The 25,680-nt window shown below is 36.1% G+C and overlaps 1 protein-coding gene across 1 annotated transcript in view; it reads left to right on the top strand.

Moving 5' to 3' along the window:
- Positions 1 to 23,557, top strand: part of PPP1R3A (protein phosphatase 1 regulatory subunit 3A) — a 39,118-nt gene extending 15,561 nt beyond the window's left edge. The window contains 4 exon segments of the mRNA XM_045495375.1: positions 18,039 to 18,097; positions 18,211 to 18,335; positions 20,255 to 21,901; positions 21,903 to 23,557. Coding sequence (XP_045351331.1) covers positions 18,039 to 18,097; positions 18,211 to 18,335; positions 20,255 to 21,901; positions 21,903 to 22,652 — 2,581 coding nt within the window. The 3' untranslated portion in view covers positions 22,653 to 23,557.
- The last annotated feature ends 2,123 nt before the right edge of the window (positions 23,558 to 25,680 follow it).

Below are 25,680 nucleotides of genomic sequence, written 5' to 3'. Positions count from 1 at the left end.
GCTTTCTGGCTGCCCAGATTCTCCTATCTTATCTTTCAAAGGTCCATCTTTTCCACTGAAGGACCAAGTTGCAGCTTTGTTTTAGTGAAGATGGAGTTGTGTTATAGTGAATCTAAACAAAGAAGAAATTTGACACTGGAGTTATTTGCATTTAAGAGCACTAAATAATTGTACCTATCATTTTTACTTTCACATATTTTGATTATCCTGATTATAGACTACTAGTATCATATATATATAGTATTGTACAAACTTGCATAATAAGTTTATATAAAATGAGACATGTGAAAAGAATTTTTTTTCATAAAATCAACACCATACATATACAAACAAAGCAAACCATTGCAAAATGCCGATTCTCAAAGACAGCAACTATAATCTTCTAAGTGCCTTCACTTGTGTATCTTATCAGGAAAAAAGAAGACCAGAATATACCTGGTTGTGGTATTTTTACACGAAACATTCTCTTACATATGATAAACTCCAAAAACATGAAGCTATTAGCATTATCCACAAACTTACATTTAAACTATGAAATTGAAAGTTCTGCCTTTTTCAACACTGTTTTACTAGTCTGGGTCTAAAATTTTACAAACACTATCAGTTTTATAATAGCAATATGGTTCTTAGTGTAGAAATTATGAATGTTTCTTACCCTAAACAACATGTAGTTTTCCTTTCAGTTAAAAAAAATAAGTAAATTTAGATTCACTGAAGTATGGATGGGCAATCTCCATGATGAATGAAAATTAATTGTTTTATAGACATAACAGTAGCAGAAATACAACCTGTGTAAAATTTATATTAATGCTAGCATATTTGAATATATGTTCCGTCTCCTCTTTCCACCCCACGAAAACTCCAAGTATTTTTACTGAAGGAATTAATTTCACACTAACCATGCCTTCTCAGAGCAGCCAGTGTAGCAGCGTAAACCAGGGTTTCTCAAGTGTGGCTGCACATAGGAAAGGGCGAAAAAAAGGCACCCATACGTAGGCCCCATGACAAAGACGAATTGCACTTGTCGGGGGCTGGGCTCAGGCACAGGTATTTTTAAAAAGCTCCCCAGGTGTTTCTGTTATGCCCCAGGATTAAGAATAACTGGTATAATCTGAAGACATAAACACAGGTGTTCTGAGTTAACTTTTTAAAAAAATTGCAATTCATTTGGTCTCAGTATCCACTAATAGAGTTTAAACGAAAAGAAAGTAAATCTAAACGAAGTAACACTTTTACAGGTATGGCACGTGAGAGGGTTAGGTAATAGTAGCAATGTTAAAGATAAAGTTAATTACCATTTAGAATGAAGTAAATTTTAGAAGTTTTCTTTTAAAAGTTTGTCTTTTTGAGAATTGTGTATTTTATAAATCAGAAAATCAAGCTTTTAAAAAGTGTCTGTAATCAGATTGCAGGATCTCCTCTTCCTCCGGTCTGATCTCTCTTTGCAAGCCCATGTATCTACACAGCCAGCTCCCTCCCTTCTTTGAGTTTGGGTTAGTGCTCATAGTATTTTTTTCTGTAGGACCCCAGGCTTCCCCAGTCGTGAATGGTACAATTATGATTTTTAAACTGCTGGTTTTATTTATCTTTCTTTACACTGTAAACTTTATGAAGGCAGAGTTTGTTTAATCTTGGCTTGTGTTCGTGGTTTAACTTCTAGTATAATGTCTAGCAAATATTAAATATCTGTCCATCGAAAACACACTGAGTTGTGTCTGACATTCTGAATTAGCATGATGTCCAATAGATGGACTGAGTCCTTCAAGCCCACTTGGTAGTACGATTCTTCAGAGTATTGACTCCAGAATCTTCCTCTGCCTTGTTGAAAGTGTGGCCGAGATACCACCTTTGGCAATGTGGCTGCATCTCAGCAGAATTTGGCTCTTGCACCCGACTCCTTCAGCAATCCCAGTCTATGGCCCAACTTCTTTAGTCACCTGCTCCTTGCCTTTTGACTCATATCAGGTTCTCAACTAGTCCTTCCAAGCACCATATTGCTCTTGTACTAATCTTCAACCATAGTCTATCTTATTGAGCCCTTCTCACTTCATCTTCTCAGGATTTCCTAGTAATAAACTTTGCTCTATTTAATCAGGGATCCAAAGACCTTCAACCGGGAGAGTCATCTTGGCACTGATGAACTCCTCCATGCTTACTCTATCTCTTCTAATGGTAGGCTCCAGGCAAAATAACATGATGTTTGTACTGTGAGCTTCCTAAATCAGTTGGACTTCTTTCCTTAAATCTACATATTCATTTGGATCATTTCTGTATCTGTTTACAACTACTTCAGTCTAGAACCTAGGTAGGACCAATGACTGTTGGATGTTTTCTAGCATTTGGTATTGAAATTAGCATTAGTGAGAATGTGAAGTATAATTAGCTGCTTGTGATAATTATATTAATAAAGATTATTTATATTAAAAATAATATTTTTCCCTAAAGAGATTTAATCAAATAAAGTCTGTATAGGAACTCTCCAAGGTAGCAAAGACTTTAGGGCTAATAAAAATTACAGCCATCATCCAAATTAAAAACTTTTGCACTTCAAAAGACACAGTCAAGGGGCGCCTGGGTGGCGCAGTCGGTTAAGCGTCCGACTTCAGCCAGGTCACGATCTTGCGGTCCGTGAGTTCGAGCCCCGCGTCGGGCTCTGGGCTGATAGCTCAGAGCCTGGAGCCTGTTTCCGATTCTGTGTCTCCCTCTCTCTCTGCCCCTCCCCCGTTCATGCTCTGTCTCTCTCTGTCCCAAAAATAAATAAACGTTGAAAAAAAAAAATTAAAAAGACACAGTCAAGAAAGTGAAAAGGCAACACACATAATGGGAGAAAATACAAATCGTATATCTAGTAAGTGAGTTACATGCAGAAGAATTCTTACAACTCAATAATAAAAAGAGAACTCAATTTTAAAATAAACCAAGGGGTGCCAGGATGGCTCAGCCAATTGAGCGACCAACTCTTGGTCTCAGTTCAGGTCATGACCTCATGGTTTGTGGGATTGAGCCCCATTGTGCAGAGCCTGCTTGGAATTCTCTCTCTCTCTCTCTCTCTCTCTCACTGTCCTCCCCTCTCTCTGCCCTTCCCTCATTTGCACGCTCTCTCTCTCCCAAAATAAATAAATAAATTTTAGAAATTAAATAAAAAAAAATGAAATAAGCATTTGAATAGATATTTCTCCAAAGAAGATATTTTAATGACCAATAAGCACATAAAAAAGTAGACAACTAATTAATCATTAGGGACATGCAAATCAAAACCACAGTGAGGTATTGCTTCACACCCACTAGAATGATTATGATGGATGAGAGGTAATAACAAGTGCTGGCGAGGACATAGAGAGATTAAAACCCTCATGCACTCACTAATGGTGGGATTATAAAATAGAACAGCCACTTTAAAGGAAAATAATATGACAGTTTCTCAATATGTGAAACATGGAATTATCACAAGCCCAGCAATTTCACACCTAGGTTTCTTCCAAGGGAAATGAAAACATATGCCCACGCAGATACGTAAATGTTCATAGAAGTACTGTCCACAGGAGCCAAAAGATGGAACAACCCAAATGCCCAACAACTGGTGAATGGATAAACCAAGTGTGGTTTATCTATATAGTGGAATACTATTAAACAACGAAAAGAAAGGAAGAACGGATACAGGCTACAACACTGATGAGCCTCAAAACGTGGTGCGCTGTGAAAGAAGCCAGACACGAAAGAACACATACTGCATAAATGTGTTTGTATGAAATGCCCAGATTAGGCAAATATATAGAGACAGGAAGATTAGTACTCCAGGGCTGGGGGTGGGGAATGAAGAGTGATTCTAAGGGACACGAACTTTCTTTTTGGGGTGCTGGAAATGTTTTAAGATTAGGTTTTGGTGATGGCACAACTCAATCATGTACTAAATATACTAAAATGTACTGAAAATATACTAAATATACTAAAAATTCCTGAATTGTACACTTAAAGTGGGTGAGTTTATATACACATTATACTTCTATAAGCTGTTAGCTTAAAAAAAATTACTGATTTTGTATGGAAATATGAATTTCATGATAAACAGACTTCTGTAGACCCACTGCAGAGTTTAGGGTTTATGGAATTTAGAAATAGAGTCTGTTTCTCCTGAAATGTAGTAGAGAAGATATTGTATTTTAGACAAGGCTAGAGTAATAAAGTGCAAGAAAATGAATATGGGTAGTATATAAAGTCCCACATGAAAAGGTAAATTATAACATATTTTCTATACATGAAATATGGATAAGTTTCAAAAAATACTTGAGTATCTCTCCATGAATTCTGTAGTTAATTCTGCTGTAGGAATAAAGAATATGTTTGATCCCCTCCTTGTGGTATGTTAATTCAAAGACAAAGACGGAACAACTTTCACTCCATAATATTTTTTCTTACTGTTTCAATAGGAAATGTGGATATTACCTTCAACTTTTTGCAACATGCAAAATGCCAACACAATAATACCAGCTAATACTTACTGATTACTTGCTGTATGCTAGACATTGAGGAGTGTAAATCCATTTCTTCATTTAATGTATTACATTGGTATGAATAGTTACTCTTCTTGGTTTAATTAAATGTTTTTTTTCTTGTGTCTTCTTTCTTGGGCTTTTCTCGGCTCTCTGTTTCTCTTTCCCCTCCCACTTTCAGGACAAATGATACTATTCACGTTTCAGAGTCTCACTTTTTAAAAACAACGACTTTGTTCATGTTGCCCTGCCTTTAGCCAAAAACCAATTTGACCTTGGAGAAATATCTCAAATCAGGTTTTATGCTGAATTTTTACTGCTTTATTCAAAATGTTCAAGCGATTTGTATATGTAAACCTGCATTAAATCCAAGAAACATGGGCTGAAGGGGAGGAGATCTTTGAATATGAAGTGATAGATTCCACGTGAGTGCAGAATCTTTTGTGAAGAAATCCGCAACAGAAGATGGAAGAAAGAAAATAGTTCACAAAAGGGGTGGGTGAAGGGTGGCAAAAACATGCAATGCAAAATGTGGACATTTGTGAGGGATGCCTCAGTGCATTGCATTAATAATTTGCATATTAAGAAGTCACGAGTCTTCGCGTTAATGAATCCCTAACTAGTCTCTGACACAATAGACTGAACCGTCCCTAGAGGAGTCATTATGGCCTATCATGTCAATGAGCCGCATATTAATGACTCTCTTACACGCTCATCAACAGGTAGCCTAATAGGCTTCCATTGAGTTCTTTTTCATTTGCTTTTTAAATGTATCCTCTCCTTCCTTCCTTTTGTAATACTATTGTGAAGAATTGACAAAAAGGTGCATTAAGATGATTTTAATGTGTGACGTAAGTTCACAAAAGCATTAAATTTAGAAATAATGCTTTAAGCCTTACTGGGTCTGCCTAGAAAACTTTTCAAATGCAGCTAAATACAAATCCACTTGGATAATAGGGTTCTTATTTGGATTTTAACATAAACCATCCAACCCAATTTACCATATTTCTCTTTTCCCTGATATATCAATTTATGCTGTGATTAGCATAAGTAGAAGAGCTAGTTTGGAAATATGTTGGTGAAACTGAATTGCTTGAGAATGGAAGTGAATTACAACGGATTTCATATCATAAACACTCATTAAAACTAAAAAACAGTCGCTGATAATATATAAAAAATTAAAAACATAGAGGAAATAGACATGTATAATTCCATAGCAAGGAAGAAACAAGCTAAGAATGACTTTATAGCTTTTAAATTTAACAAAGGTAGTCACAGGAAGGCACTCTGTATTGGAACTTTTCTAACTTGCTTTGTCATGCCTCTACGTTTGTTGGTCCCAATTATTATATTTAAGATATCTGGTGAATTTTTACAAACATAAAACCTGTGATCTCCTAGAAGAAATACTGCAGAATTGTTCTTTCAGTATTTCTACTGAACTGTATACCATCTCACCCAACTTACTATCCAGATGAACGAAAGAGTATTGGCACATGCTTGAAATTCTTGGTCAGGAGACAGGAATGGACAGAAGCTGGGAAAAAAGTTGGAGAAGTTTCTTAGCACTTTGTTCCCCATAAAAAAAAATGAATTACTACTTGTCAACACTGCTATCTTGAGACACAGTTGAGGGCAAAGATGCTCAGGTGAATAGTTGCAGGCTGGTGCTCTGACTTCATACCCATCACCCTTACTTTGGCAACAATTCCTTCCAAGAGGTGTCACTTCTGGAATGATTGGATTTTCAAGTCTGGAAGTCTCATGCTCCTTTGTATTGACTCCATCTCCCAACCCTTCCAAACATACACTGGATATATCAATTTACACTTTAAAGTACTTTCTCCCTTTTTTTCTGTAGAAATATTTATTTATTTATTTATTCAGTGCTTCACACATTTATTTTATTTACTTTTAAGAGATATTTTGGTCACTGTGGGGATCGAAATTGCTTTTTCTTAAAACAGTTTCAAAACGACACGTAACACAAATGCTATAGAGCTGGGATGTCAAAGCTCTGGATTTAACAAACCAAATAGCTTAGGCAATGCTTACATGTAGATTCCACAAAGAAAACATGTTGAATCAGAATTTCTTAAACTGCAATTAGCTGGCTCAGTAGTCAGGACTCTGTGAATAATGACTTTTTACACCACCAGAGACAAAATCAGTATCATTATGAAAAAAATAATGCCTGCAATTTAGTATCTTCTGGAAAAAAAATTCACATGACAACACTCTGATAATTTTTGAAAGACAGAGATGGTATAAAGCTCTTAGCAATCACTTTGCTGGGGAATTGTGGAGAAAAAGAATGTCAGACTTCTGAAGTAGCAAGAGTCTCAGCTGAATAATCACTAGTTTCTTGTCACCCACCTACTCCATGGGTGACAATTACTTCCTTTAAAACTCAAGTGAAATAAGGACTTTGGGCCAATAAGTTTAAGAATATTTTCTGAAATCTCTTTGATGTGTATTCTTTAGTTTTTCCAGTACCTGTCGCTTACAAATATTCACATTTCTCCCTCAGTGGAGTATAACGAGTATAACTGGCAGGACGTGGCAGAGGCCCCCCTTGGGCCAGGTTTACCTATAAGCCTTCTTCACTTAAAATTCATGGATTCTACTTATAATCACATCTCCTCCCAAAGCAACCTACAATGTTTGGTTCACACTTGGATCTCCAAGATCCTCCTACATCCTCACAAATTAGTACCTCTTTAGAAAATACACATTGCCACAAAATGGCACGTGTTGCCCAGATGCCATCACAGAATTAAATCTAAGTAGTTGTTGTTTTGTTTTGTTTTGTTTTTGTCCTGATTCCTGTGAGGTGAAGTGAGCAAGAAAAAAAAAAAAAAAGCACCTAGTGCTTTGACATAACAAAGCAGATATCAAGGGGCAATCCTGAGTAGGAAAAAGAGTGACAAAATGAAGAAACTTTGGAAAAGAAACGTAACAAAGAATTTTTCAGCAAAAGTATGTTTTTCAGTTATTGAAATTTCCTGCATCAAGAAGGCACAGTACCATTGTTTCCAGTACATATTCACGATGAAGCACTGAGGCAATGGGCAATGCTCTAACAGAAATAGAAGTAGAGATTTTCAGAAATGTAGTAAATGGAAAACAGGTAAATGACTCTATAAAACCATCTGCTCCCTAATGTCATGGTATGTGTTTAGTTTCTTGAATGCTTGAGCAGTTCACTAGAGTTTACGCAAGGGGCGTGTGGTTTGCCATGGTTTACGATTATATTTTAAAAGTAATAAATTAGCTTATATGTTACGTATTATCCAATACACTTATTTATCCCAACCAGTTTTGATACTGGTAATGTTCCATTATTTGAAACGTTCTACCTGGACAAAAGTAAAATAATGTGGAAATACATGATTCTGTCACCTTTATTACAAAGAATAGAAGATGAGCTCACACACTGTGCAGGTAGGATTTCTATCAATTTGAACTGATACTGCTGGTCATAAGATTTTATCAAGAGTTTATTTTTGACTGTATTACAATTTTAGGTTAACAGCTATTTCTACTGATTCTTCTAGCATTTTGATTTTTTTAATTAGTTTAAGAAATTTCCAAATTAAACTTGTCAAAATTATATTCATAGATAGTCCTATTATTTATATAAATATAGAACTCTAAAACTGGAAGGCATGCTATTTAATAGCAAAAGTGAGAAGAGCAAATTCATTCCAATTTGAACAATAAAGGGGTTGACAAGTGGTGGATGCCAGGCTGTGCGGAGAAGGTTCGTGGAGCTCAGTGGAGTCTCAGCAAGGAAATCCCTTGATGCGTTATCAATGCTTGCCATGGATGCTAGAGAGGGAGGCCAGCATGAGGGTATTGTATTTGATATCCCTAATCTAATCCAGAGCTTTCGCTTTAAAGATAAGGAATGTGATGTCCACAAAAACCATGTTCCTTACCGTATTAGTTATTCATCTCCAGATTCAGCATCGAAGGGAATATAAAACCATTTAAACATTTTGAAGTTTTTCTTTAAGATGATTTCCTGCTTCTTTCAATCCCTGTTAATAATGCAGAGCTGTCTTCCTTTTACTGTCCTTTCTTTATCATCAAGGAACTGAACGTAACTCGTCTTTCAATCTAAATCCCTTCTGCATCATGCCTTTAAATGTTTTTCCTTAGATACGTCTGTGCACAATTAGAAATTTATCTCTTTAATTCTCTCTCTTTTGATCATATATTTCGCTTCTGTTTTCAGTTTTATTCATGATTAAGAGAAGACTCCAGGTATTGTAACACCAAAGGAATAGATATTAAGCACTAGTAGTTAGTTAATGTATTACAAACTTTACCTCTCATTAAGTACAAGCTTTTGCTTCCTTTCTTCCTCTAGTTCAGAAATGGCTAAAATAAAAATGTCTGAAAGTCTTTCTGGTATTTCTAGAAGTAGCCATTTGTCTGTGCCAATGTCAAGGCTAATGTACTCTTCTTAAGTGTCTTTTTTAAAAAATCTCAATTGAGGTACATATTTTTTTTTCTAATTTAAAAGCTCTCCATTCATTTATTTTCCTTTCTTTCTTTAAAGGAGGATGATAGAGGAAATAAAATGAGGTCACCAGCTTTGAACAAAAGGACAGGGTGAACTTCTCAGTTCAACGTTTATTTACTCTTTAGCTGTTTATCTCAGAGTGGAAGTTTGATTCTCTTTGAGCAATGCCAAGCATTTTCAAGCAGTGTTAAGGAGACACAGAGACAAGTCATGACTCACTTTGGAAGTGATCCTTTTTTATGCCAACTTTTTTATTCCTCTTGGAAAAGAGTTACACTTTTGCTGCCTACAACCTAATCCTGACATTTACCCTGATTGGTTAGGTAATTCCATCACATCAGACGTAGATTGTGTGGAATGGGTCTCTGAGACATTTCACTCCTATTTTAAGAGACATATGAACTTTTAGCACAATGGCATTACAGGACCTTAGGAAAACCGTATGATTACTTACACAAAACCTACTACATTTTGGCAGTGTTAAAGCAGAAGGTCCATATACCCAGAAACTGCAGTAGCATTAACTCAGTGCCCAGATCTTGACACTGAATAAAACAACTGGGTGATAGAACAAAGCGTGAATTAACATTCCCATGCACACTGTATTTGGAGAGGACACTTTTAAATAAAAGGTTACTCTCACTGAAGATCTGGTGATTTTTCTTTGGAGGATGGTCTTCTAAGAAGGGCACACTAAAAACAACTAAGCAAGTATGCTATCATGGGTTGCAAATTTTACTCTTGAAAGTAGCTTGTGAATTAAAGATATGAGAGAATATAGGGTAAACATTAAAAAAATACAGGTAAGTCCAAGTAAAAGGAAAAAGATGGGACTTTGGTGCTATGGTGTTATAAAACATATTTACCACACAGTAGTGATAATAATAATAAACTTATCAAACACTTACATATATTGAGACTATGTTAAATAATAGCCCTATATAAAGAGGAGGCAACATTTTGGAGAAAGTTGAGGCATAGAGAGGTTAAGTATCATGTCTGAAGTCACATGGCTAGTAAGTGGTGAATGAGATGTGCATCCAAGCCTTTCTTTTTCACTCTGGTTTGACCCTCTATGAGAGAACATTGGCATGGTGACCAAGAAATCTGAACATAGGTCTAGTTTACTTACTAGTTAGTGTGCGTGACTTCTGCCATATTGTTTCACTAGGCTTTAGTTTCTCTGTCTATGATATGATGGGATGGGACTATCCAAGTATGAGGCCTCTTACAGAACTGAGGTCCTATGAATTGGAGGAGTTTGGCAAAAAAAAGTAGGATAACATTTCTGAAGTTACATGAGGCTAAGAAGTTGAGCGTCTGTAGAACTGACTCAAGTTGTGAGTTATTAACTGCTGATTCATAAACACAAATTATTGTTTTCTTGTTAATTTATTAGATAGGTTGCAAATACCTTTCAATTTCTACCTTATCGATGTTTCATCATTTTATTCTATAAGATACCTAGACTGGTCTGTTTTCCAATGTACTTATTTTCTGGGTATATGTGATACATAAACAGTTATTTTGTACATAGAGCTGCAGCCATCCTTACAGAATTGGATGTGACTTGCTGAAAAGTCAGAGACATAAGGAGCTACTTCCTGCATCACTTTCCTGGATTCTTAGAGTGTCTTCCTGCAGCCCTTACATGAGCAGTGAGACTAGATGTTTTCAAACACTAGAACATCTACTAAAAAATGAAGTTCTACTAAAAAATGCAGTTCCTACTCCCCACTCCAGACATGCTGATTCAGAACCGGTTTTGGGCCTTCAAAGCAGCATTTGTAATGAGTACCAGGTCATTTTTTGAAGGAGCTCAGTGAACCACATTTTAAGAAGCATTGTTAGGATTTTAAGTTTGTGCCTCTTGAACTGGCTACGATTTGATACCCAGGGTTTTGATCTTTCATTCTTCCTAAATTGTATCTTAAATTGCTTGACATATTTAAAATAGCTCTTTTTTACTGATAATACACTTGTACATGACACTTTAAACTTAGAATTGCCGCTCCCCTCCTCCCTAACTAGCATTACTTCTTATTTTCAACTTAGAGGCCAGATCCTCCTGGAAACTATTTCTACCTCATCTTCCACCCCACTGAACACACACTTATTACACTGTGATTTGTGTAAAAAGTATCTGTCTTCACACGGGTTTGGGAGCTCTTTGAGGGCAGGAACTCGGTGTTATTCATTGTGATGATCTAGTACAATATTTGGAAATTTGTGGGCACTCAAACATTTGTTAAATGATGCTTGATTGAATGAATGAATATGGATTGCTATATATTTTGTTACTATTACATTTCATAGGGATCATTATTAACTGGAAATCATTAATTTCTTTACACATCCAAAACATATTTATTATCTATCCATTTCTCTGAAGTGGGGGAAAATTTTTAAATGTAAAGATGTTGCAAGCCTTTGTGCAATGGTATTATGAGAGGTAAAAGAAAAACAACATAATCTGGGCATTTTTCACTCAATAAGAACTAATTTTCATTTCCCATTTTGTCAAAAGCCCAAAGGCTTTCTAAGCCTAACACATTTCCTTCAATGAAACTCATCTGCTTTCCTTCACCCTTGCTTCGCCTCCTGATTTCTCCATCTCAGGTGAGGGTAGTTCCATCCTTTGGAATTCTGAAACTAGAAACCTCTGCATTAGCCTTTATTTCTCTTTACCCATAAGTGTTTTCTAAATAGTAGGAAAGCGTGTTACAAAGTCTTATCAAACTAACACGGAGTAAGGGAACTGGGTTTGGGGCCAGGAGGGCCAATGAAAGCAGAAGAATGACTCTCTCCACTGCCTATCACTAGGGAAGGGGCCACCTGCGCAACAAGACCCAATGGACTCCGTGCACTGACACACACCACGTCTATATCGGGGTTTGCAAATCTGCCTCGCATGAAATCACTTTAGGAGATTACCAGTAATATCATTGTCCATTCCCCCCACCGCACCTCCATGTGCGGGTCTATTAATTTAAAACTTACAGAGATAGGACCTGGTGCTTCTGATGTGAAAGGAGATTTGGGGAACTGTTGTTGTATCAAGAGCTATAGTTTTTATGGGAAAAGAGAAGGACAAGGCAGCAGGGCTCCTGAACAACTGGCATGCTTAAAGTTCCGTTATGAGCTTGATCTCTAGTTCCTTAGAAATTCATCAAGATAGAATGCCCAAATCTAGCAAAACAAGTTGGCTCCAACCTAGAGGCTGACTGGTAACTACTTAGAATATTATGGGCCCAGGTGAACAGAATGGATGAAGAGGCCCATTTTCCCCAGTGAAGGACTAGAATAATACCCAGAAAACTAATAAGCATAACTTGAGGGTCCCCTGTCTAAGCATGTGAGATTAGGGAGGAAGGTGCTTCTCATGGGTACCTGAGAAGCAGATCACCCAGCCCATAAGAGATCAGAAACCACCCTGGAGACTAATTCAACACCATACTGACTGGTAGTGCAGGAGCCCCAGTTAACTACCAGACTTAACTCTCCCTTACTTAGGTCTTAGGAGGAAAAATAGTAGATTTCTAAATCTCATGAGTGCATTAGCTTTAGTCATTTTTTAAATCTATCTACAGGAATTGATCAACAATCATATTGTTGCCACATCAAAAGGATGTAGCATTTCATTCCTCTCCTCTTTCCTCTTGGCCGTCGCCTTTAACCCTCATCATTTTGTGCCTGAAATACTGTAGTCATCTCATGGCTAGTCTTTTTGCCCCACCACGGCTCATTCTATCCAGGTTCTCCTTAGAAAGGTCCCTTAATGTACCTCTAGAGACTGGTTCTGAAATGGACATCTGACCATGTCTCTCTCCCATTGAACTCCCTTTACCCACCATGCCCGCAGTGGCTAAAAACATGCTTAAAGAACTCAGATCCACTTCCCTGCATGCTAAGCCCTTTAAAACATGCTCAAAAACAAACTGATGGTTACTAGAGAGGAGATAGGGGCATGAGGAGTGGGTTGAATAGGTGATGGGGATTAAGGAGTGCACCTGTTGTGATGAGCACCAGGTGTTGTACGGAAGGGTTGAATCACTAAATTGTACACCTGAAACTAATATTACACTGTGTGTTAACTAACTGATATTTAAACAAAAACTTTAAAAAAACGTACTCAAACTAGCTCCAGTTCTGTTCCTTGGCATTCTTCCCCGCCCCCCCCCCCCCCCGCCCAAAATGCAATCCAAACCATCCGAACATTTCATTTCTGAATGTGTCTCGTTCTTTTGTGCCTTCTTAAATCCCTTAAATACCCTTAAATCTTTTACCACTTGTTATTGCCTCTGTCTGGAATGACCTTGCCATTCTTCTCTTATTGCCAGGATCCTACTTTTCTCAATAACTCAGTAACTCAAAATGTTATTTCCTTTGTAAAAAATCCCATGATTCTCCCACAGAATAACCTCCTTGTTTCTGTCCTCCCTTTTTTTGTCTTAGAGAGTATGTATAATATTCTATAATTTATTATAATATTTATCACTTATTATGATTATAATTGCCTATTGATGCACCTATTTTAGTCATTACATTATAGCTTCCTAGAAATAAAAGGCTATAGTTTATTTATCTTGAATTTTCCAGTGTTTATTGGAAGTTATGAGAGTGGGTGATCAAAATATCTTCTAGAAGAATCAATGGCCCTTTTTTAAAAAAGTGTTTTATTTTTATTTATTTTGAGAGAGAGAGAGAGAGAGAGAGAGAGAGAGAGAGAGTGGGAGTGGGGCAGAGAGAGAATCCCAAGCAAGCTCTGCACTGTCAAGACAAAAAGGCAAAGGCCAGGGAAGAGTAGAAAGGATGCTATGAGTTTATTGAACAACATTTATTATGCCAATATTATGGGCCAGGCAGTGTGTTAGCCACTGGCAATCCAAATAAATAAGAAACTTGCCCGCTTACAAAGGGCTCAGAGAACATAAAAGGGAGACTAGAAACATCCAATAATGCTTTTCATTTCTATGAAAATTGTGTATAGTTCTAGCCCTATCATCATCAACTTGTCTTTCTCCTCAATTCTTCTAAAGTTGTTTTAATTATACTCTTTAGATGTAATGGTCATATGACTGATACTTTGAGTTTCAGAGTGGGATTTGATCTATAGACATCCTCTAATCTAATCAAAAGAGCAACTCATTTGTCTTAACAAATTATCTGAAACTAGAGTTTAAGTAGATATTTTAAATAATGTAATAAGCACTGCACAACTACCACTCAAAACAATAACCAACTCCTAACCATCTCATTTTCTCATTCCTTACCCCAAATTGTCCCACCTAATATAACCATAATCTTGAAAATCAAGCCTTCTTGATTATTTAGCTTTTTAGTATATTCTGTTTTCCTTCATATATGTATTCAAATTATTTCAGTAGTTTTTAGCATATAAAAAAGAACATCCTCTGATGTAATGTTTTTGGACTATTCACTTAATGTTATATTACTAAGATTTATCCATATTGTTGTATGTCTCTTTGGTTTATTAATTCTGAGTGCTATGTAATATTCTTTTTTGTGATATGCCATAGTTTTGTGTCTACTTTTCTGTTGATGGGCATTTGAGTTGTTTCAAGATTGTGTAGTTGATAGCAATTTTTATCAATTAAATAGATATAAAAGAGTATCTCCGGGGCGCCTGGGTGGCGTAGTCGGTTAAGCGTCCGACTTCAGCCAGGTCACGATCTCGCGGTCCGTGAGTTCGAGCCCCGCGTCAGGCTCTGGGCTGATGGCTCAGAGCCTGGAGCCTGATTCTGATTCTGTGTCTCCCTCTCTCTCTGCCCCTCCCCCGTTCATGCTCTGTCTCTCTCTGTTCCAAAAAAAAAAAATAAATAAACGTTGAAAAAAAAATTAAAAAAAAAAAAAGAGTATCTCCTTGTGGTCTTGATTTACATTTCTCTGTTCTCTAACCATACTGACTACCCCTTTATGTGCATATTATAGGCTTATATGAAGTTTCTCTTCTATGAAATGTCTGTCCCTCTCCCCTGATTCTATTGAAATGTTTGTACTTTCTTATTGATTTGTAGGAGTTCTTTATGTAGTCTCGATACTTATTTGTGTTGATTTTGCATTCTTTCCTAGTTTGTAATTTATACATTTCTCTTATAAATGTGTATTTTAATGAACCAGTTTTAAATTTCAATATAGTTAGGCTGACAATCCTTTTTATAGCCACTTTTTTTCTTATTTAAGAAAATGTTTCCTACTCTGAAGTCCATAAGATATTCACATGCATTTTCTATTAAGAATTTCAAGGTTGCTGGGGTACCTGGGTGTTTCAGTCAGTTGAGTGTCTGACTTCAGCTCAGGTCACCATCTCGCGGTTTGTGAGTTCGAGCCCCGCGTTGCACTCTGTGCTGACGGCTCAGAGCCTGGAGCCTGCTTCAGATTCTTTGTGTGTGTGTCTCTCTCTCTGCCCCTCCTCCACTCACACTCTGTCTCTCTTTCCTTCAAAAATAAATAAACATTAAAAATTTTTTTTAAGAATTTCAAGGTTGTTGACATTTCAGATCTTCATCCATCCAGAGTAGATTTCTGAATATAGGTTGTGCCAATTTCATTTTTTTTTCTCATAACAATAGTCATTTTCCCTGTCTCCATGTATTGGGAAATCTCTTATTACCTGCTATGTGACATACTATGATTGTCATATACCCAAGTTATAGATACGTGAGAATCTTTACTAAGCTCTCAATCTTTGTCTGTCTCTGTGCCAACATAACTGTCTTTTTAAAGTTTGTTTATTTTGAGAGAGAGAAAGAGAGAGGGGTGGGAGAAGGGGTAGAGAGAAAGAGAATCCCAAGCAGGCTCTGTGCTATCAGCACAGATATGGGGCTAGAGCTCATGAACCATGAGATCATGACCTGAGCCAAAATCAAGAGTCAGACACTTAACCAACTGAACCAGCCACCCAGGCACCCACAACATAACTGTTTTAGTAACTAAAACTTCATAAGATCCCTTGAAATGAGGTAGAACAAGCTTTCCTCACAGCTACTTCTCAGAAATATTTCTTCTTTCTTCAGTCTTTTGTTCTCTTTAAAACCATATTTTCAAATTTTATAAAAGACTGTTGTGGAATTTTGATTAGAATTGGATTGAATCCGTGGATCAATTTGGGAAAGAATACTTTCATATATCTTCTTCTTATCTATGAACATGGTATGTTTCTCAATTTTTCTAGGTTTTTAGTATTTCTTGATACAATTTTATTCTTTTCCTTGTAGGAGTCTTACACATCTTCTATTAGTTTACTGCATAGATATTTGATATAATATTTAAATTTCATGTAGTTCAGCTTCTCTTTCTTGTATTTATTCCTGAATCTAAGATCCACCCCCCCATATTTCTGTATTTACATGTTTTGTAAGACACCAGTGTAATAATACACAGTTTAGTAACTAATTATCCCCAAAATGAGTTAGAAGCAGGTTTATTTCCTTTTGATGCACTTATTTTTTTAAAAATTGAAGTATCTTAGAGAATTAATTTAGAAAAATGATTGAGAGCATTTTGGTTAGTAAAAAACAGAAGGCTTTAAATGTCTATGATTTTCCCTCTACAAATGAGATTTTTCAACACTGTTATGGGAATAAAGAGGAAGCAAGAACAATCAAATGATATTTAATGGTTTGGGTTTTTTAAAGCTCCTATATATTAGGTGTGTGGAGAAAGGAAAATGCATCAATTTGCAGTTAAATTCCATAAAAATAAATCTTTGCATATTTACTGGCCTCATTAAACGATACAGATTTATAGATTGAGTCAGTATCCACTATTAAATGCTATATTTTTTCCAGTGATACTATATTTATATAGAAACATTATTTTATTTAATGGGCCCACTGGAAAATACCAAATATTTTTGGTGAAGTTACAATTAAGCATCATAAATATATACAAAACTGAATTTCTTTCTTGCATAGTCCAGATGGAAGAATTTGCAGTTTTCTCATGATTTGTTGAAAAAGATTGGCTTTCCTGGAAATTGGATCAACACTATCCACGTAATGAAGAGTAGACTGTATTATACAACTTTATCAGACATTGCCAACTCTCTCTGTGCATTTTATTCAAGAAAAGTCATTGAGAAAAGTCACTAGAAGAAAATTCAGCTGAGACAATACGAGAAAATGTGGACACTGGGCCAATCATTTCTGATAGATTGGCTTGTGACATAGCTATACACAAAATGGGCTTTTTCAGTAACATTTTTCTTGCTGAGTGTCATGGACAAATCTAAATCCTAATGATTCCACAAATAAAACTACAAATGGAGTACATTTGAAATAAAAATATTTTTACCTTTCTTAATCACAATGCAGAATATTATTATAAAGGAAGTATAACCCAAATAATTTTAAAGAAAGAAAATATATGCTTTCTTATGAGAAATCTGAAGTCTTGGTTGTAAAATTAGCCTTTGGCAATACACACATAAAGTCTTTGAACTGAGTATAAATTTAGCTGCCTTTCAGTTTTTTAGTAAGTTTGTTGTTTTCTCCTTTCCTGAAAGGAGAGTTAATGTTGTATCCATCCAAATGAAAGAATTTTGAGTAAAGTAGAACACAAAAAATTAATCATTAGAACATTAAAAAACAATTTCCATGACCACAAATGGACTGACAGTTCATAAAACTTTAGCATTTAAACCAAGAGAAAAATGTTCTCACTTGCAAATATTAAATTCATGAATGATGGAATAATCAACATTTACACTTATTTTTACTTTGGTTATGTAAGTTTTAATATAGGCAACATAATCTTATTTAGAAATACAGCATTATGGAAGTTGTTTTTAAATTTTTCTACTACTAATATTTGCTACTGAATTATTCTAAGAAATCAATTTTATTTATAAAGCATACAAAGTAACACAAGAAAACATGAAAGGTTATATAATACTTATTTGGCTTGCTATTTGTTTGACTTTCCCCCTGTACAAAAAATACTTAGAAGATGTAGTCCCAGAAAACACGTATAACATTTTGTTTTAAATTTGACAGTAAAGAAGAATCATTATTGACCTCAGATGAGAATGACTTTGAGAATTCAAAGATTACAGGTACTATTTTTTATTTGATTTATTCAAATTAATTTTTAAACAAAGTCTGTGTCTTTTGTTAAAGCCTATGATGATAATAATCTCACATAGATACAATTGTATTAACTTTGCAGATACCTACATCCCAACAATTGTTTGTTCCCATGAAGACAAGGAAGACTCAGAAACCAGTAATCAAAATGTAAAAGACGTAAACAGGGAACATGATGAACATAATGAAATAGAATTAGAGTTGATGGTAAGTGTTCTGGTTGCCACGGTATTAGAGACGATGAATCCATTTATGCTTCAAAGATGCTGCAACGCCTGCCTTTCGATAGTTTAAACTAATATAATTTGCAAATGTGAAAGCACAGCCTATTCTGTCCTCGCATCTCTAGCTTGATCAACAAGGCACTTTGATTTCAGTATGTTGCTTCTGGTCTCTGCAGTGGTAAATTAATGACATTCATTTCTTATCTCTTTACCAGCGGCTCTGAGTAATAGTTTGTAGGAATTATAGAAGAGGTAGCACTATCCTGATGTGCATTTCTAATCTTTGTGACAAGTGCACACTTAGCATAAACTCATCTCTAAAATGAGAGGGCTGGACTAGATGATTGTTAGAGTCTGTCCAGCTCTTCAAGTGTGATTCTTGCATTTAGCAGCATTTTTAAAAACTTACTTCCATCTTTATGAGACCCTCACAGTTGTATGTTGTTGGAAAGTATTAAATTACCAAATGAGGAGAAAATAGCCTGTGCTATATTTTTTAAACAGGAAACAAATCCAGCACTGTACAATTTAGTATTAAATTTGTTATCATAAATTTCACACTTGGTGAACATTCAATCTATTTGGAATTTTTGGGGGGATGGTTTAGATAGCATTTTTATCACAAAGGAAGAAATGGGAGTAAATGAGTCACATAATGCAATTTATCCTTTACTGTATTTGGTTGGAGCTCATATCATTAGGATACATGGATTCATAATCATCTAAGATTAAAATGACATTTGCCTCTTCAAGTGTCAGAGCTGGAAAAGAAAAGAAATAGAGCTCATCTCTTTCCCTACATTTCCTACCTTTTCTATAGTGATATGGAAGCTGCATCACTAAAGTATGCAATTTACTTTGCTCCAACTTTAAGAAACTACAAAGTTGTCACCCATTGTGAGAATTCTCACCAGCTGAAAGTTAACATCGCCATTTTTTTTTTCAAACCACAGAATATAATGAAAGGGCCCTGAAAAATCACATACTTCACCAATACACCTCATTACAATGAGCAGACTCAAATATAAAAGTTTGTTTAGAAGTTACTGAGATTGTACATCCAATAAATGAACAGGGAGCTGTAATTTAGATGCTAATTTGCTCCATGCTGACGTTAATGCATAAAACAATGAAGCTCTATAATAGATGGAAATACAACCAAATCTGTGGAACCCACAGGCATTGGCTTACAAGACAGCTGTGCAGTTGACAAGTAACATGAGCCTTATGTGAGAAGAAGGGGAAAACGTAAGATTTGCATATAATTATTGAGATCATGCAAATGTCAGTTATGAGGAGAAAAAAAAAACACAGGCATCTCACTGTTAAATCCTGACAGTTGGCATCACTGAAGAGCTCAAATACATTTGAGTACCAGTTGGCAGAGGGTCATTAAAACAGAATTTGCAGAGACATTAACTCCCTCACTTTTCTTTGAGTGACGTTTTGCTATTAATAGTTTGCAGAGGCTTTGCAGAAAACATATTAATAAGAGAAACTGTAATAGGGGCACCTACAGCAAGTGTAAATGCAGCAAGGGGCACCCAGGAAGCTGCTCTCTAATTGATTAGCATGGAGCTATCAATGTGTATATCCTAAGTGAGGAGAAAGTGCAATGACAAGCAAGAATAGTTGAATAATACAATGTGATATTTGGAAGCTGGGAAGGAGAGTGATTAATTTTGGTCCCTTTTCTTATTAATCTCATTCCCAAGTCATAGCCTACAAGGATCCCCCCAAAACATCCGGCTTTGAGAATTTATACAAAATCCATAAATGAAACGAGCCAAGGAAACCTACCGGTTAATTGCTAGCCCCGTGAATGAAATATATGGAGTTCATTTTGTATATTTAAAATCATTTGGTCATTATCTGTTTTGTTTTTGTTCTTTATCCCCTAAGATAAATCAATGCTTAATAAGAAGTACAGCTTCCAGAGATGAAAAGAATACATTTGCCATAGATCCGGTCAATTTTCCAAATAGAGCTGAGGGGTTAGAGAAGAAGCAAATCCATGGTGAAGTGTACACTGACATGTTTAAAAGGCCTTTGTCTCCAAGTTCATCAGCAGAAAGCTCCTTCAAGGGAGATTTTTACTTCAATGAAAAATACTCCTCAGGAAGTAAGTGTAGTCATCAACCTTCAGAGAAAATTACTCCAGATATAGGAGAAATCAAGCCACCACTGGGAGATACTAGTAGTGATGAATTAGTGCAATTACACACGGGGAGCAGAGAAGTACTGGATGATAATGCTAATCCAGCCCATGCGAGAGGCAGAGTGCAAATATCTTGTCCCTCCTCAGATCAACTAGTCACAGAGAATCTCAATAAAAAACATGAAGGAGGAGCTGAGAAAATTGAAGTGAAAGATTGGGAATGTTTAAGAAGAGGTTTCTGTTTGGATTTCTATTCAGAAGAATCAGTAGGAAAGGGATCTTCTAAGAAAGATCATGGCAATGGTAAGACTGAGGAGGGGGAGCAAAGAACACATTCAGGTGTTAACGAAAAACAAAGCAAAAATTTTCATTCAGTCGTACATGACCAAGAAAGGAAGCAGGGCCACTCTGAAATAAGTATGGAAGGGACCGGAGCTGGTAACAGAGACCTAGCCGTTCGGCTGAGTAAAGACACCACAATTCCCGACCAGACAATCAGAGCAGATACGTTTCATTCACCAAGGATAAGTCTAAGTCGGGAAGAAGCTGGGTTAACAACTCCAGAGCATGGTCTCTCGACTAGTGACGGCACCCCTTTTGGAGGGATGCCTGATCAGGTTTGTTCACGAAGAAATGGAAAAGTTTTGAGGAATGATTGTCTTTTCCAAGTTGAAGAAGAAAAATCAGGTTGGATTAATCCTGAAGATCAGAATAAGAACGCACAACACAGACAAAGTTGGAATGTTCTGGAAAGTCAGAGAAAAGCGAGAGAGAGTAAGACAAATAGAACAGAACAGATCAAGGAACAAGCAGATTGTGAAGACGTGTGGGGAAAGAGAGATAACACAAGGAGTTTGAAAGCTACTCCTACGGAAGAATTGTTTACCTGCCAAGAAACAGTGAGCTGTGAACTGTCTTCTCTAGCTGATCATGGTGTTACTGAGAGAGCGGAAGCAGGTACAGCTTATATAATTAAGACAACATCAGAAAGTACTCTAGAAAGCATGTCTGCTAGAGAAAAAGCAATAATTGCTAAGCTACCTCAAGAGACAGCACGAAGTGACAGGCCCATCGAGGTAAAGGCAACAGCGTTTGATCCACATGAAGGGAGAAATGATGATTCACATTATACCCTTTGTCAACGAGATACAGGAGGTGTAATCTATGACAATGATTTTGAAAAGGAGTCACGTTTGGGTATTTGTAATGTACATGTAGATGAAACGGAGAAAGAAGAAACCGTATCTATGTACAATCCCAGGAAGACACATGACAGGAAGAAACGTGGCATTGGAAATATCACATCTGTAGAAGAATCCTTACAGGTCATTACAGGCAATCAAAAGGCAGCCTCAAAACTGGATTTACATTTGGGAATGTTACCAACAGACAAAAAAAACATTTCCAGAAAACAGAGATCATAAACAGGTCCAAGAATCATCAAAGAGAAAGGATCTAGAAGCTGTTATTCATTCTGCTTTAAATTCAGACACTAATAGAGCTTCTCAGAATGGCTCTCACGTTTCCAATCACCATGCTAAAACCTCAGTGCCATCTCATGAACAGGCAATTGCTGTAGAGAATATAATTACTACCATGACTCTCCAATCTATTTCTACTAAATCAGAATATAATTGTAATCCAACAAGTGAAATCCCGGGTACCGAGAAGCACCCTCATCCTGGGTCTACACCTGAAGAAGTTTCTAAAAGTTCAGGAGTAGTGACATCAGGTAATAGCAGAGAAAGATTGACAAGCCAGATTTTTCAACAAGAAGAATGCAGTGAGGAAAAATCTCTATGGCCAAAGATTTCCGTCAGTGAAGCCGCGGAGAACATGGAAGAGGCAAGGCATGGAAAAGAAGGATTCAACTCTGGACAATCACCGGGCTCTTCAGGTGACAAGGAATCCGAGAGCTCTTCTTCTGCTGGTCTCCTTGCCCAGGAAGGTCAAAGTGAAAGCAGTGAATCTCTGATTTCGAAATACACCAACTCTAAAATACCTTATTTCCTTTTGTTTCTGATTTTTCTTGTAACTATCTACCAGTATGACCTGATGATTGGCTTGGCATTCTACCTTTTTTCATTGTACTGGCTATCCTGGGAAGGGGGGAGACAAAAAGAGTCTGTCAAAAAGAAGTAACCTCACCACTATTATTATTTTCTCTTAAATGATAAGCTTTTTAGCCCCAAACATTTGGATTGGTGAAAGAGACTATTCATTGTTCAAAGACCCAGTGCAGTTTTTCTCTTGAAGGATCATTTAAAAAGGAATGCGTATGAAGTTTGCTCCTTCATATAAGTAATTATTCTATATAGGACCATTATGTTTGGATCATTAAATGCCTATATGAATATGAGATCTGAAGCACGTCAAGTTGAAATTAGGTACAGCTGTTGCTCCTTAGCAGGCTATGAAGTTGCAATGCTTCACGTCTCTTCACTACTTAAAGTGCCATTTCTTGCATTCATTTCTTTTGCAGTAAAGCTTCATTTTTCCCCCCGAGAGTATTTTTCCCTCTACGGTTAAAAAAAAAATAGATAAAACATGAACAATGGCAGAGGACGTTTTTTTTTTTTTTGGTCTTTTGGTATTGACCATGAAATTTGCATTTATCACTGTATCATTTATCAGCACGTTTTGATAGATCAAATCTTTCAACTTTGATTCCATATTTTTAAGAACAATACCCATGTATATTGAAATGCATAAACTTAAAGAAAGACCTTGTTTGTTTGAATACTTTATACACGGATCCTTTTTACCTCCTTCACACGTTCAAAGAGCACTCATAAGCCGAATCTGACAGAGACTGAAGCAACTGGGAGATAATCTTGTAATCTACAAAATTTTGTGGGTGGCCCGTCCTTAAGCAATGTTTTTCTCTTGTATAAAGAGAAAGCACAACACAGCTGAACAATTTTAATGGCAATTATTCAAGAGTCGAGATTTTAAAGTTCTACAAGCATTGCTTCAGAATGAATTTGTACTTATAAAGCATAAAGCATTAAATGATAATAATAATTAAAAAAAGATTTCCAAATGAACTATTTTACTTGGTAGTATTTTTTTGTCTTCAAAAAAATGTTTAATCGCTTTTGTTATAAGACAATGAGTTATTTCCCAAGGTGCATATAGAGAATGAACAACTAACCATTGGTGATAGTTATAATACCATTAGGTTATATATCAGATAATAACTCAGGCTTTTCTTTTTCTTTCTTTCTTTCTCTTTCTTTCTTTCTTTCTTTCTTTTTTCTTTCTTCCTTAAATTAACTTATTTATTTGAGAGAGAGTGTGAGTGAGGGAGGGGCAGATAGAGAGAGAGAGAGAGAGAGAGAGAGAGAGAATCTCAAGCAAGCTCTGCACTGCCAGAGCACAGCCCAAGTCAGGGCTCGAATTCACAAAACCATGAAATCATGACCTGAAACCAAGGGTGTGACGCTTCACCCACTGAGCCACCCAGGTACCCCGATTACTCAAGTTTGAAATAGGCAACTAAGTAGATCTAGAAATCTACTCAGGGAGAAATCAATATCCAATATAGCAGTGACATTGGCTGCTGTTATTATCTATGGCTAAGTATGTGAAATCATGGAACTAATCATTTTGGTCACATAAAGGTAATGCAAAGATTTTTATACAAGATTTCAACAACCATTTATTGAATGACTGCTAGATGCAAAAATCCTGTGCTCTGGTCTATGGCAAAGTACTTCCTTTGATACCCTGAATGGCTAATTTTCCAGAAGGAGGCATGGGTATATAGTTTGATACTTTTGACTTGGCCAGAAATATGGAAGAGAGTCACACTGAGGGAATCCTTTTGGGTGATTTCTTTTTCATAGGAACTTCTTTCCTAGAGCATGTAACATTGGTCTTCAAAGAGAAAATATAATCTGTTTATTTACCTGTAAAGGTAAATTCAATGAGTAAAACCTGATTATCTCATCCCACAGTTCTAAGAAACATGCATCTATGGGAAGAAAAAATGAGAATGAAGCATTTAAACTGACTTTAATGTGGTAGTAAATCATTTCCTTAATTTTCATTAGACACACAACTATTTCCAAATTCCTAATTGTGTGCTTGTCTCAAGTCCCATTGAAACTGAATGCTTGACCTTAACTTTTTAGTTGAACAAATACAAACATCCTGAAGTAGAACTTATGGCAAATATTTGATTGCTTGAGAAAGCACATTTTCAATAAATACAAGTGGAACACTGTAGGCTGTACCTAGAATATTATCTCTAAAACTGCTATCCTGATAATTTTGTTGACAGGTCTAAATTACAGTGGAAATAAGGTTAGTATTTCTTCAGATCTTAATGGCATGGTTTTTGCATTCTACCTTTAAGAGTTTCAGTCAATATGCCATATCTTATTAATGCAAAGAATACTACATTTCTTTATGAACACAGGTGCCTGAACTGTAATTATTCCCTTATACATAAAAGAATGTAATTTCTTTTATCTCTTTTACTTGACTTTTGGTAACATTAACTTACTAAACCTTCTCATGCATATTTGTAATATGACAATAGAAGTTTGAAAGAATTTAAAACATTTAATTATGTATTTCTCTGCATGCAATGAAGAAATAATTGGTGATTTAACTGACTTTCCAAACATTTCTTATGAAGAATTTGAAATAAAACCATAAAAGCTTAGGAAAGTATTGCTAGGTGGAGAGGAAGATTTTTGCAACCCATTTTGATCACAGCATTATGATAAGCAACAGAAGTGGATCTCAGAAAAAACTGGTAGCCTCTGGTTAATAAAGATTCAACTGTGAATCACCATGGTAAGGTCATATTTATAAGCATAGCTGCCCTCACCATGTCCCCTGCCCCATCCCACCCGCGAGTATTGATTAAGGGCCAAAAGAGGGTGTGGCACGAAAATAAGCAAAGAGAACTGCACTACACATCTACTTCCTAAAGTGGCTAAGAAATGTGATAAAATCCCCATCACCTTTTATTTTGCTGGGCTTCTATTAGAAAGAATATTCTAAAAATTAGTTAGCAAGGTAGTAGTACTACTACAGGTAGTAGAATCAACGGTCTTAAAAAAATCGTATCTGTATAAGCCACCAATATCCCAATAGATTTTTCCATGTAAAAGGAAATGAGTCAATGATATGACTCACTCCTCAACATTCAAGAACA

The sequence above is a fragment of the Leopardus geoffroyi genome, chromosome A2, assembly GCF_018350155.1.
Source record: "Leopardus geoffroyi isolate Oge1 chromosome A2, O.geoffroyi_Oge1_pat1.0, whole genome shotgun sequence".
NCBI lineage: Eukaryota > Metazoa > Chordata > Mammalia > Carnivora > Felidae > Leopardus > Leopardus geoffroyi.
The sequence above is the reverse complement of the archived record's forward strand: the minus strand, read 5'-3'. Positions and strand labels throughout refer to the sequence as shown.